The sequence below is a fragment of the Ovis aries genome, chromosome 3 (genome assembly GCF_016772045.2).
Source record: "Ovis aries strain OAR_USU_Benz2616 breed Rambouillet chromosome 3, ARS-UI_Ramb_v3.0, whole genome shotgun sequence".
Lineage (NCBI taxonomy): Eukaryota > Metazoa > Chordata > Mammalia > Artiodactyla > Bovidae > Ovis > Ovis aries.
In genome coordinates this window covers 106,394,827-106,409,984 of record NC_056056.1, presented here as the reverse complement: position 1 = coordinate 106,409,984, position 15,158 = coordinate 106,394,827, and the positions used below count along the sequence as shown (strand labels likewise).

The following is a 15,158-nucleotide window of genomic DNA, read 5'->3' as shown; positions in this document are numbered from 1 at the left end:
AGGTGATATAACAACTAACAATTCAGTCACTGTACTCTATAAAGAAAGAAGTATGGCATCAGACCATGTAAAATGTCCTTCCAGTCAGAGAAGAGTCTGGACCTTTCATTCCAGCTGGCCAAAGGGAACTCAGAAATGTGTCGGAAGACAGGGCTGAGGGAGAAGGGAAAACACTCTAAAAAAGAAATTCCAAAATGTTTTGGCTGTCTTTAATTCAAAGTGAAAGTGAAGTTGCTCAGTCGTGTCCGACTCTTTATGACCCCATGGACTGTAGCCTACCAGGCTCCTACATCCATGAGATTTTCCAGGTAAGAATACTGGAGTCGGTTGCCATTTCCTTCTCCAGGGGACTGGGACTGGAATGGGTGAATTTAATGCAGATGACCATTATATCTACTACTGCAGGCAGGAGTCCCTCAGAAGAAATGGAGCAGCCATCATGGTCAACAAGAGTCTGAAATGCAGTACGTGGATGCAATCTCAAAAACGACAGAATGATATCTGTTCATTTCCAAGGCAAACCATTCAAAATCACGGTAATCCAAGTCTATGCCCAAACCAGTAACGCTGAAGATGCTGAACGGTTCTATGAAGACCTACAAGACCTTTTAGAACTAACACCAAAAAAAGATGTCCTTTTCATTATGGGGGACTGGAATGCAAAAGTAGGAAGTCAAGAAACACCAGGAGTAACAGGCAAATTTGGCCCTGAAATATTGAATGAAGCAGGACGAGTTTTGCCAAGAAAATGCACTGGTCATAGCAAACACCCTCTTCCAACAACACAAGAGAAGACTCTACACATGGACATCACCAGATGGTCAGCACCAAAATCAGATGATTATATTCTTTTCAGCCAAAGATAGAGAAGCTCTATACAGTCAACAAAAACAAGACCAGGAGCTGATTGTGGCTCAGATCATGAACTCCTTATTGCCATATTCAGACTTAAAGTGAAGAAAGTAGGGAAAACAACTAGACCATTCAGGTATGACCTAAATCAAATCCCTTATGATTACACAGTGGAAGTGAGAAATAGAGTTCAGGGACTAGATCTGATAGACAGAGTGCCTGATGAACTATGGACGGAGGTTCGTGACATTGTACAGGAGACAGGGATCAAGACCATCCCCGTGGAAAAGAAATGCAAAAAAGCAAAATGGCTGTCTGAAGAGGGCTTACAAATAGCTGTGAAAAGACGAGAAGTGTAAAGCAAACAAGAAAAGGAAAAATACAAACATCTGAAGGCAGAGTTCCAAAGAATAGCAAGAATAGATAAGAAAGCCTTCCTCAGAGATCAATGCAAAGAAATAGAGGAAAACAACAGAATGGGAAAGACTAGAGATCTCTTCAAGAAAATTAGAGACAAGGGAACATTTCATGCAAAGATGGGCTCAATAAAGGACAGAAATGGTCTGGACCTAACAGAAGCAGAAGATATTAAGAAGAGGTGGCAAGAATACACAGAAGAACTATACAAAAAAGATCTTCATGACCCAAATAATCATGATGGTGTGATCACTCACCTAGAGCCAGACATCCTGGAATGTGAAGTCAAGTGGGCCTTAGAAAGCATCACTACAAACAAAGCTAGTGGAGGTGATGGAATTCCAGTGGAGCTATTTCAAATCCTGAAAGATGATGCTGTGAAAGTGCTGCACTCAATATGCCAGCCAATGTGGAAAATTCAGCAGTGGCCACAGGACTGGAAAAGGTCAGTTTTCATTCCAATTCCAAAGAAAGGCAATGCCAAAGAATGCTCTAACTACCACACAATTACACTCATCTCACGCGCTAGTAAAGTAATGCTCAAAATTCTCCAAGCCAGGCTTCAGCAATACGTGAACTGTGAACTCCCTGATGTTCAAGCTGGTTTTAGAAAAGGCAGAGAAACCAGAGATCAAATTGCCAACATCCGCTGGATCATGGAAAAAGCAAGAGAGTTCCAGAAAAACATCTATTTCTGCTTTACTGACTATGCCAAAGCCTTTGATTATGTGGATCACAACAAACTGTAGGAAATTCTCAAAGAGATGGAAACACCAGACCACCTGACCTGCTTCTTGAGAAACCTATATGCAGGTCAGGAAGCAACAGTTAGAACTGGACATGGAACAACAGACTGGTTCCAAATAGGAAAAGGAGTACGTCAAGGCTGTATATTGTCACCCTGCTTATTTAACATATGTGCAGAGTACATCATGAGAAACGCTGGGCTGGAAGAAGCATAAGCTGGAATCAAGACTGCCAGGAGAAATATCAATAACCTCAGATATGCAGATGACACCACCCTTATGGCAGAAAGTGAAGAGGAACTAAAAGCCTCTTGATGAAAGTGAAAGAGGAGAGTGAAAAAGTTGGCTTAAAGCTCAACATTCAGAAAACGAAGATCATGGCATCTGGTCCCATCACTTCATGGGAAATAGATGGGGAAACAGTGGAAACAGTGTCAGACTTTATTTTTGGGGGCTCCAAAATCACTGCAGATGGTGACTGCAGCCATGAAATTAAAAGATGCTTACTCCTTGGAAGAAAAGTTATGACCAACCTAGATAGCATATTGAAAAGCAGAGACATTACTTTGCCAACAAAGGTCCGTCCAGTCAAGGCTATGGTTTTTCCAGTGGTCATGTATGGATGTGAGAGTTGAACTGTGAAGAAAGCTGAGCGCCAGACAATTGATACTTTTGAACTGTGGTGTTGGAGAAGACTCTTGAGAGTCCCTTGAACAGCAAGGAGATCCAACCAGTCCATTCTGAAGGAGATCAGCCCTGGGATTTCTTTGGAGGGAATGATGCTGAAGCTGAAACTCCAGTATTTTGGCCACCTCATGAGAAGAGTTGACTCATTGGAAAAGACTCTGATGCTGGGAGGGATTGGGGGCAGGAGGAGAAGGGGGTGACAGAGGATAAGATGGCTGGATAGCATCACTGACTCGATGGACGTGAGTCTGAGTGAACTCTGGGAGTTGATGATTGACAGGGAGGCCCAGTGTGCTGCAATTCACGGGGTCGCAAAGAGTCGGACAGGACTGAGTGACTGTGAACTGAACTCTCCAGGGGATCTTCCCGACCCAGGGATCAAACCCAGGTGTCCCACATTGCAGGCAGACACTTTACCATCTGAGCCACCAGGTAAGCCTTCTTTAATTCAAGCAATCCCTTAAATTTCATACCTCTGGATTTATCAGATAACAAGGAAGAGCTATTTAAAAAAAAAACTGGAACGAAAACAAAACACTAACATTGAATGTTAGGAAAGCAAAAGGAACTGAGCATATATGGGCCCCAGGCTTTTCTCTCATAAATTTTTAAATGTTTGACCTTGTGAATATATTACTCAAACTCTAAATTAAAAGCAACAAATGAAACTAACACCCTAAAATTTACATACTTTAACTTTATAAGAACTTTGGGCCTTACTCTTAAAGCCTATGTAACTTTAGCATGAGCCATAATGTTAAGAAGCTTAACAGTCAGAGGTCTTCTCTCTAGTAGAGAAGGAAATAAAAACTGACACCTCAGGAGGGTGGGTTTCCTTCTTCTCCATTAAAACATATATAGATCATCTCTGAATTAGCCATGTACATGTATATATGTACACACACACACTTATGTATATCACCGAATATCTTTAGTCAATAGAATAGCACATATATTCTCACTTTTATCTCACTGCTCACCATGCATTTCTGTCACATGGAAATTTAGCATTACACAGTTAGTTTGAACAGAAGAATGCTACAGAACAAGCACTCATATTTAGGGGAGGATGTGGCTTTAAAATAGTATACACTATATTACAATGGCAAAAACTTTAATTCATACCTCAGTGTCTGAAAAAAACTACTTCTAGACACTGGATCTCTCTTTTTTTCTCTGACCTCCAGGAAGTCTAGAGCTAGACCTGTGGTTCACTTTCAACTGTTGTAGTTATTTTAAACATTTCTGTGTAGGAGTTTCACTCCTCATAGAATTTGGTACTTAATCCAAATCCGATCCAAATAGGTAAGATGCTATTTAATTTTCAGTTTCATATAAACATATTTTATAAGCAGTCTTAAAATCTTTTTGGAACAAGAATGAATATGGAGCAGAAAGAAAGTAGAACAGCAGAGAGGTCAGTGGAAAGCAGGTATTAGAAAATGAATAAAAGGTTTCTATCAGCTTTTTATCAAAGGACAAATAAATTCACAAAGGCAATAAAATTTGTAAGAATGAACACAAACACACAAAAATCTGTTTAAGATGTTTTCTGATTCCAAGAAAACAAGCCTTATAAAACATTACCAATTTTATAGTATTATATATAAAATTTTATATCACTTAGAAAAGTTTTATTTTTTCTTTATGAAAATATAAGACTTTGTTACACTTTAAAGAAAGAACACTATTAAAATGATTATTTCTTAAAATTAGCACCTAAAGAAGTAAATATAAATTATATAGGAAATTAACTTATTAGAAATTCCTCACTTCCCTGTCATGTTAAATAAATGAAGGTTTAATACTATCTTTGCCAATGTAACAATGTTTATATAACTTGTGGCTACTAGCATTATCCAGTTTTACATAGTTATTCATAAATTTCATGTTTCGCTCATTTTTGGCCATGCCTCAGAGCATGTGAACTTCCCTGACTCCTGCAGTGGAAGGATGGATTCTTAACCACTGGAATGAGGGAAGCCCTTAATTTCATGTTTAAGGTTGGCCAAACATATCAATTTTTTAACTCATAATAACAACTGGTTGATTTCCAGTTTTCTTCCCTTAACTGAATTAACTAATTGCTGTAGACTTATCAGTATCAAAAATACTAAGGGAAACTTAAAAATCTTTTATATTAAAAATAATATCCTTTAATAGTATAGCAGAACCTGAAGGAAACAGCCTCTGCCCATAAAAATCTAATAACCAAATAATTTTGAACTTGAGTTACAAGTTAAAATTCTTAAACTCAAGGCTATCTTGTTTCTGTTCTATTTCTCTTCAAAAACAAAGCTTAATAACAAGTGTGCTTCCAAGGCCTCACACTCCAGTCTGATTTATTGCTTCAAATCAAACCCATTGCAATTAATTACTAATGCATCAATGGCACTGGAAATGACAATCAACCCCAAGAAGACAGTAGCTGTAGGTAGCTGGAAATAGAATAGGTAGATCCAAACAGATAGGACGCTATCATGACACCCGACACACCTTCTTCCTTGCTTGGTGTCCTCTGAGGCTGGGTGCTGCTTGGTTCTTCATCTTCTTGGTATTTCTGAGTAAGTCTGACAAAAAGAGCTCTCTGGACAGCAGGGAGGAGACCCAGTGCAGGCAGGGGGCCCTGGCCTGCCACATTACTGCTGCTGTCAGACCCACTCCCACGGTTAGGTGAGTCTGGAACAACTGGAGCCTGGTGCTGGGCAAAGTCACCGTGCCACACCCCATCTACATACACAACACAAAAAGGCACAAGACACTGATTGAGCACAAAACTCCAGGAGACAAGGACCGCTGTGCCTTGTAAGAAACTGAGTTACAATAATATCACATTTGATTATCAGATTATTATGTAACAGTAAGCACTGTTTAAAGTTATTGCAAAGTCCATTGTTAGAAATATTTGGTCAAATTGAAAACACACTTTAATATTTCAATTTCATCATATTTTCCTTTATTTAAAACACACATGCCTTTCATGTTACTAAAGAAACATAGGACTCCAGATATTTTAAGTTAGAAATGAGTTATTTAGAAAGGTAAACTTACCACCAGAGTGACTGGGTGGCTGAAAATTATGGACAGCATGCTGTGAATAATAATGATCATAAAACTCAGCGGGATTTTGTAAGGAATCATAGCTGGTACTGAGCTGCCTTTCACCAGGTGGGTGCGATGAGCCTGGAGAGCAGTGATTCTCTCTAGGTACTTTCATTACATGTTCTGGAAAGCCCGAGCAGTGGTAAGAACCACTCATATTTGGTGGTGTCAAAGGCGTATCTGGTTGACCAAGTACTCCAGCTTGACCGTGAGGGCCCACAATTCCTGGGGGGCCAGGCAGCAAAGGTGGGCTCTGTGGCACTGGTAGGCCAGGACAGTGTCCAGGGGAGCCTGGGTGGATCACAGGACTGTTGTGTCCCTGAGACATGTTAGGGCCAGGACCTGGACTTGACCCCGAACTATAGACATGTTGAGGATGTGGGCTGCTTTCCTGAAATTGTGGTCCTGGTGGTGAGGCACTGTTATAAAATGCTGGTGGCCTGTGGACAAAAGAATAATATTTCTTAGTTCAAAGAAAAGAGACAAATAAGAACATTACATCTCTAAATAGATATTGGACCTTTGCTGACAAAGATCTGTCTAGTCAAGGCTATGGTTTTTCCAGTGGTCATGTATGGATATGAGAGTTGGACCATAAAGCAAGCTGAGTGTTGAAGAACAGATGCTTTCGAACTGTGGTGTTGGAGAAGACTCTTGAGAGTCCCTTGAACAGCAAGGAGATCAAACCAATCAATCCTAACGGCGATCAACCCTGAATATTCACTGGAAGGAATGAAAAATTTAACTTACTTCTTTCCAATTTTATGTGCTAAATCCACAGTAGGTTTTACAACTATTTCAAAAAGAGATGGAATCTTCTTGAAATCATCAGAGAGATCTGTCTGAAAACCATCTTCAGGATCAGAAAAGGGAAAATGCTCCAGTGGGGTTGGCAGAAGTCCAACTCCTGGAGGTGGTTTGGGAAGAGGAGTTATGCCATGCTTTCTAAGTTCTTCTAATTCTCTTTCATCTTCATTTGCAGCTTCTTCAGTATTCAACACCTAAAGATAATTGGCCAAGATTTACTATTTCAAAACAAGCTTTCTTCCTCACATTTAAAACTGTGAAGACTTGAATAAACTAGTTTTGTTAACAGAAAAAATATAATATTAAAGTTGAAATAGATCAGAGATAGTGAACTAATTTTTTATAAAGAATATGAGGTTCAAAAAGGTAAAGGATATTTCTCAAGTAAATTAGCTTTTTTTGAGATCACATTTTGTGGTTACCAAAGGCAGAGGGTAGTAAAAGTAGGAACTGGATGAAGGTACTAAAAAGATACAAACTTCAAGTTATAAGGTAAGTAAGCACTAGTGATGTGAGGCACAACATGGTGAATAATTAACAGCACTGTACCTTTATATATGAAATCTATTAAGGGTGTTCATGGAAAAAAATCTTTTCTGTTTCTTTAATTTCGTATTTATCTGAGATAATGGATGTTTGCTAAGCTTGCAATAATTTCATGATGTATGTAAGTTGAATCATTATGTTGTACACCTTAAATTTATACAGTGTTGTATACCAATTATACCTAAATAAAATTGGAAAGTAAATGACATTTGAACAAGAGCTCAACCAAGAAAAATAAAATTTATGATGGACTGGTTGAAAAAATTTGTGATGGACTGTTTTCTAATGGCAGAACAATGATAAGAACAAAAGATTCTGGTGGTTTTTTTTTTAAGGTTAAGGCAATTATATTATTTGCTATCATTAATAAGTAAAGAACTATAATAGGTGCCACTAACTGCTGCTGCTGCTGCTGCCAAGTCGCTTCAGTCGTGTCCGACTCTGTGCGACCCCACAGACAGCAGCCTACCAGGCTCCCCCGTCCCTGGGATTCTCCAGGCAAGAACACTGGAGTGGGCTGCCATTTCCTTCTCCAATGTATGAAAGTGAAAAGTGAAAGTGAAGTCTCTCAGTCGTGTCTGATTCTTAACCACCCCATGGACTGCAGCGCACCAGGCTCCTCCATCCATGGGATTTTTCAGGCAAGAGTACTGGAGTGGGGTGCCATTGCCTTCTCCAGCCACTAACTGAGCTTTTACTATTTACTAGGACTGGTACAAAGTGTTTCATGTACATCACAATTGAATCTTATAAGAACAAAATATTCTTAATTCTTAGTCCAATATTCCTGCTTTTCTAACACACTACATTAACAGAATAAAACATAAAATAAGTCCTTGCTTTCTCAGCAAGAAAGTGAAGTTGCTCAGTCATGTCTGACTCTTTGCGACCCCATGGATTGTACAGACTCCTCTGTCCATGGTATTCTCCAGGCATAAAATATGACTTATAAAACATGATTAAAGTCTAATGAATCTGTAATCAAGGTGCAAAAATATTACTTACTTTGTCCAAAAGTTTCTTTGTTTCTTTAGTCAGATCATCATGTGAAAATTTACAGTTGTCTCCTTGGTAACATTTTGCTCCACTATGATAGAACTTACATGGAAATTCATGTAAATAAAAACATTAAGGAACAGACCAAGTAAAATCAAACTCTCATATTTTTAAAACAAAAAATACAACTGTGAAATCAATATAACTTTATTACCATATACTATACTAAATTTTCAACAGTCACAGATTATTTAATTTTTAATTTTAAGATTAAATATTTTAAATATCCTGTTGCAGAACATTCAAAAATTTTAAGTCTCTTCTACTCTATTAGAACTAGAAAACAGTTTTTTAAGAGCTTAATTTTTTTGTTTTAAAAAACCTGACTGTACAAACTATTATTTTTTCTGTCAGTGAAATTTATGTCTTCTATAATAGTAGAGTTAGCAATGTGGGTAATTAACATAGACTTCCATAATAAGAGCTCTCAATCAAGGTTTACAAATCATCTCCCAAATTACCATTGTAAATAAATTATGTCTAAAATCTAGTGCAAACTCTAGCTGTTTTCACCACTGATCAAGAGAGTCATGTTAAGGTTTCAATAGTTTGTTGAAAGTACCATGCTAGGAAAATGTTACATATAAATAGAGCTTGGATAATTAGCTAATTCCACTAGTACTTCTAAAATTTCACTTATTTACTTTCACTCATGTTTGGCTGCACTGGGCCTTTACTGTCGTGTGCAGGCTCTCTCTAGCTGTGACTGGGGGCTGCTCTCTAGCTGTGGGCACAGTCTTCCCACTGCACTGGCTTCTCCTGTTGCTGAGCACAGGCTCTAGGGTGTGCAGGCTTAAGCGGTAGCAAAGCATGGGGCGCAGTAGTTGTGGCATACTGGCTTAGTTGCCCCACAGCATGTGGAGTCTTCCTGGAACAGAGATTGAAACTGTGTCCCCTGCCTTGGCTGGTGGATTCTTTTTTGTTAGTTACATCAATTTTATTTTTTTAATTGGAGGATAACTGGTTTACAGAGTTGGGTTAGTTTCTGCCATACATGAACATGAATCAGCCACAGGTATACATTACGTCCGCTCCCTCTTCAACCTCTCTCCCACCTCCCTCCCCATCCCACCCTTCTTGATTGTCACAGAGCACCAGGTTTGATCTCCCTGTGTCACACAGAAAATTCCCACTGGCTATCTATTTTACATATCATAGTGCATATATTTCTGTGTTACTCTTTCAATTTGTCCCTCCCTCTCCTTCCCCTGCTGTGTTTACAAGTCTGTTCTCTATGTCTGTGTCTCCATTGCCTTGTAAACAGGTTCATCAGTACCATCTTTCTAGATTCCATATGTATTTGTTTCTCTATTTCTGAATTACTTTACTCTGTATTCATCCACCTCATTAGAACTGACTCAAATGAGTTCCTTTTTATGGCTGAGTAATATTCCACTGTGTATATGTACCACAACTTCTTTATCCATTCATCTGTCAATGGACATCTAGGTTGCCTTCATGCCCTAGCTATTGTAAATAGTGCTGCAGTGGACACTGAGGTTTCTTCAATAACCATTTTTTAAAAATTGAAGTATAGTTAATTTACAATGTCATGTAAGTTTCAGGTATACAGCAAAGTGATTCAGATATATATATATATATATATACACTCTCTTTCAAGAAAACAACTTTTTAAAGTACAAATGGCTATAGCTATTTATAATGGCTATGGTATAATTTAATTATGTAAACTGTTACTTTACACAATAAAACAAAATACAGAGCAAATAAATTTTGAGCAAATGTTTATATCTATGAAGAAAACTAAAGGAGTCTGATATTGTCATGTTAAAGTTAAATATCCCAACAACCAAAACTACAAACTAATCTTAAAATTTTGGAGACAAAGATCTAAAGAAAATATTAAATCTAGAAGTATAGTGAAAAATATACCATTTCAGCTGGTGTATGTTCTGAGAATTTCTGAGGAGTTTTTGGAAATTTATTACTGAAATCATCACACTGATAAGGTCAAGAAAGAAAAATAATGTGATTATCTTAGCAGATACAAAAGACAACTGATAAAATTCAAGTTTTTTTATATTAAAACCTCTTAGTAAAATAAGGATATATATTAGATGTTGTTGTTTAGTCTCTGAGTCATGCTCGACTCTGCAACCCCATGGACTGTAGCCTGCTAGGCTCCTCTGTCCATGGAATTTCCCAGGCAAGAATACTGGAGTGGGTTGCCATTTCCTTCCCCAGGAGATCTTCCTGACCCAGGGATTGAACACGAATCTCCAGGCATATTCTTTACTACTGAGACACCTAGGAAGCTGAAGAATTTATATACTTAACTTGATTTTTTTTAATCAATCTTAAAAATTGTAGCCACAAGCCAAAGCAAAAGGGCATTACCCTTGAAACATGTTTTATGCTTCACAATCCCTATTATTTAACATTTTTCTGGAAGTGCAGCCAATACTATTAAAATTGTCATGCCACAGATGGCATGACTATGGAGAAAACATAAGAATAGATGAGAAGATTTCAGAAACTGTTCAATAAGGTGTCTGGTTTCTAAAGAAATACATCAAATCTTTAAAAAAAATTTGTTTGAATAAGACAAATTTATTATAACATTTTGATACAAAAGGAGTATTTGCCCTTAGTAAGTATCAAACATACTACTACAGAGCAGAATGGTCAGATAGCACAAGGTATAATGATATATTACAGAAACAAAACTATGCTCGCTGAAAACTTAGAATATGGGCAGGTGACCTCTTAAATCTGTGAAGAGGAGACAATGAACTAACCATTTGGAAAACAATAAGGTCTTTACCAAAGGAAATGTTATATATATATATATATATATATATATATATATATTTAAATTATTTTTAACTGAAGGATAATTGCTTTACAAATTGGTTTTCACACATCAACACAAATCATATATATATATGTACCATATACAGTGAAATGCCACATGGGTAGAGGCAGGAATACGATTTAAATGTATCAGAAGTAGGGAAGAATACACAGGGTAGTGCTTCTCATTTGGTGGTAAGATTTGACAGTACTTGAACTTTATAATTCCCAACAATGATAATTTATTATTTATGAACCCAAGTAAATAGTAATTAAGTCACAGAATAAATATGTTGCCAACTCCTTCAGAAAACACAGCCTCTTGAAATACTTATAAATATTATTTAAAATACGTTTATTTCAGATTTTTTTTCCAAAAGGAAGCTATTTCATTTCCCTAAAGAAAAAAACTCAGTTGATCTTCAGAAGTGCAAAGGCTGAAGAGATCTGTTTTACATAATGTGTTATTTTAAACTTAAAACCAAACTAGGCTTTCCAGATTGTACTTAAGATTTTTAAAGCCTCAATGCCACTTGAAAACTGCAATATTTTGGTTAACATTTTTAATAAAGGATATTATGCATATAAATGCAGTTCTCTCCTTTGGTACAATATCCTTGTAAATAAAATTTGCAGATCTCTTTCCTCTTCTCCAACTCTGCATCATGATCAAATTTACATTGATCTCCCTGTTCACAAAAAAAGAGAAAAAAAAGTAACCACTGAGTTGAATTTTCTCTGTGGTGTTTCATGGTAGAACCATGGTCATATCTCCCATCTTTAAATAATGAGCTCACAGTAACTGAAACAATCCCTTAGAATTCTTGCCCAGGATAGTGGAGGTGGCTTTGGGCAGAGAGGCAGAACAGTGAACATGACCTCAGAGGACACTGCTTGGCTCCAGCACTCACCATTTCTGGCTGAGCTACTCTGGGGACTCATTTTTTGGTTTGACCATGATTAAAATGAGAATAATAACAGTAACTGAACTTTACTGCATCATTGTAAACATGAAAACATTTAATATTAGTAAGACAATTTGAAGAGCACGTGCCACATAGCATCATGTGTCAGTAAAATAAAAACTGATTTCAACAAGCTATATTATTGTCCCAGAATATAATTATATGAGTTCTGATATACAGTATTCAATGCAAGATCCATTTTGAAGAACTAGTTTTATTCCAACTATATGAGAAAACACTCACCACCCCCTAAAATGACCTTAAATTTTAAAGATTATTTCAGAAGTTAAAATGATTTATGATACCCCTATAAATTTACCTTAATACATCTCCCTTCCAGAAAGTATTTACAGATTTGTTTTCCTTTATGTTCCACTGTATGTTGATTAATAAATTCCTGAGTCATAATCTTCCATTTTTTCCCTGGTTTACTATACTGCAAGAAAAAAATTTACTTAAATAAAACATATGAAGTATTAAAAAAGACATTAAAATTCATACTAAAATGGATCTAGAAAGCAGTACATATTGATTATTAAAAGTGAACATTATTAAGATTATTAAGACTGAACATTATGATGCTATTTATTTATCTAGAGAGAGGCGATGCACGCAAGCATGCTTTTAGAAAACTGCTTACGATACTGGTAGTTGCAAAGAACCCTATCTCTAATTCAATGAGGACATCTAACTACATTTTTCAAAATAAAATTGTGAAAATTTTAAACTTAATAATAACACTCAGTTTTGGCAAAGACACAATAAAAATATGCACTTTCACGTATAGTTGGTAGAAAACTTAAAATATTGATATTGTTTGACACAAAATTTGTACTTTTCAGCACAAAATTCTGAAGGAATTACCAGGAAGGCACATGAAGATTTATCCACAAAAATGACCATTGCAGAATTATTTATAAGTAAAACGAACAAAACCAGGAAATACTCTGTATCTAAAACTAGAACACAAAAAACACATTATGGTACATTTAGAATATTATAAAGTCATTTAAAAAATCATCAGACGGAAAGACAATCTGGGGACACAGAATGTTCACAATACCTTACCAAGTGAAAAAGTGATCTGAGTTTATAATAATAAAGACAAAGAAAAAAACAACTAAAAGAATATACCCCTACCTTTAAGAGTGTGTATCTCTAGATGAATTTCTAAAATGTTATAGCTTGTTTGTATGTGTGGTTATTTTGTATTTTCTTTAGGGAAAAAAACTGAGGATATATTACCTTTAACTTTTAAACTTAAAAATTAAGAAAACCTAGTATATGATAGGAAATCTCACAGCCCTACTTGCTTTCCTTAGTTTTTCTCAGGCCCCTATTCAACTTTTGCTGCAAGTATAAGAAGGCTGAGTAACAACAAAGTATGAGCTCTATGAAAGAGCACTGCTTTTCAAGCTCCTAGCAGGCACAGTGCCTTGCACACTGTAGGAGGTTCATAACTATTTACATTTCTGAATTGTTATCAGTTTTCTCTTTCCCCTCAATTTGCTAGACAATGGAGAACAAAGCACAATCTACTGAAATCTCTCATAGCAAACACCTGAGGCAATAGAGAGGTAAAGTTAAATCTGATCCTCAGTGCTCACAACTGATGAATGATAGAATTCACCTGATTTCTGGAGAAAAAAAAAAAAGTATCAGAATACCAGGAAAACATAATCTTTGAGTTTCTTTTAAAAAAGTATTTACAGATACACACATATATACATACACACACACACACACACACGTGTGTGTATCCCATGAAAACTCAAAGAAACTCATTATACTCTACTCTGATAGGATCATTTTAAATGTCTTCAGTTCAGTCATTCAGTCGTGTCAAACTCTTTGTGACCCCGTGAACTGCAGCATGCCAGGCCTCCCTGTCCATCACCAACACCTGGAGTCCACCCAAACCCATGTCTATCGAGTCGGCAATGGCATCCAACCATCTCATCCTCTGTCGTCCCCTTCTCCTCCTGCCTTCAGTCTTTCCCAGCATCAGGGTCTTTTCCAATGAGTCAGCTCTCAGTATCAGGTGGCCAATGAACACCCAGGGCTGATCTCCTTCAGAATGGACTGGTTGGACCTCCTTGCAGTCCAAGGACTCTCAAGAGTCTTCTCCAGCACCACAGTTCTAAAGCACTGATTCTTCAGCACTCAGCTTCTTTATAGTCCAACTCTCACATCCACACATGACTACTGGAAAAACCATAGCCTTGCCTAGACTGACCTTTGTTGACAAGTAATGTCTCTGCTTTTTAATATGCTGTCTAGGTTGGTCATAACTTTCTTTCCAAGGAGTAAATGTCTTAATTTTATGGCTACAATCACCATCTGCAGTGATTTTGGAGCCCAAAACATAAAGTCAGCCACTGTTTCAACTGTTTCCCCATCTATTTGCCATGAAGTGAAGGGACCAGATGCCATGATCTTAGGTTTCTGAATGTTGAGCTTTAGGCCAACTTTTTCATTCTCCTCTTTCACTTATATTAAGAGGCTCTTTACTTCTTCTTTGCTTTCTGCCATAATGGTGGTGTCATCTGCATATCTGAGGTTAGTGATATTTCTCCCAGCAATCTTGACTCCAGCTTGTGCTTCTTCTAGCCCAGCATTTCTCAGGATGTACTCTGCATATACATTAAATAGGCAGGGTGACAATATACAGCCTTGACGTACTCTTTCTCCTATTTGGAACCAGTCCATTACTCCATATCCAGTTCTAACTCTTGCTTCCTGACCCGCATATAGGTTTCTCAAGAGGCAGTTCAGGTAGTCTGGTATTCCCATCTCTTTCAGAATTTTCCAGTTTATTGTGATCCACCCACTCAAAGGCTTTGGCATAGTCAATAAAGCAGAAATAAATGTCTTAAACCTACATAAATTTTATTTACAAACATTTTCTATTTCTATGGGAAGCTTCCATAAGCCTCTTATCCTTATCCATCAGGGGGCGGACAGAATGAAAATCACTATCACAGAAAACTAATCAAACTGATCACATGGACCACAGCCTTGTCTAACTCAATGAAACTATAAGCCATGCCGTGTAGGGCCTCCCAAGATGGATGGGTCATGGTGGATAGTTCTGTCAAAACATGGTCTACTGGAAGAGGGAATAGAAAACTATTTCAGGATTCTTGCTTGAGAATCCCATGAACAG

General features: G+C 37.2%; 1 protein-coding gene across 4 annotated transcripts in view; it reads right to left on the bottom strand.

Annotated features, from left to right (window-relative positions):
- ZC3H6 (zinc finger CCCH-type containing 6) overlaps nt 1-15,158 on the bottom strand; it is a 75,291-nt gene that overhangs the window by 6,862 nt on the left and 53,271 nt on the right. For all 4 annotated transcript variants that reach the window (XM_060413987.1, XM_027967128.3, XM_012173915.4 and 1 more), the window contains 6 exons: nt 12,312-12,428; nt 11,605-11,716; nt 8,163-8,272; nt 6,555-6,805; nt 5,754-6,244; nt 5,199-5,432 (listed from right to left, as the gene is read on the bottom strand). In XM_060413987.1, the coding sequence (XP_060269970.1) occupies nt 5,199-5,432; nt 5,754-6,244; nt 6,555-6,805; nt 8,163-8,272; nt 11,605-11,716; nt 12,312-12,428 (1,315 nt within the window). The remainder of the gene's footprint in view (nt 1-5,198; nt 5,433-5,753; nt 6,245-6,554; nt 6,806-8,162; nt 8,273-11,604; nt 11,717-12,311; nt 12,429-15,158) is intronic.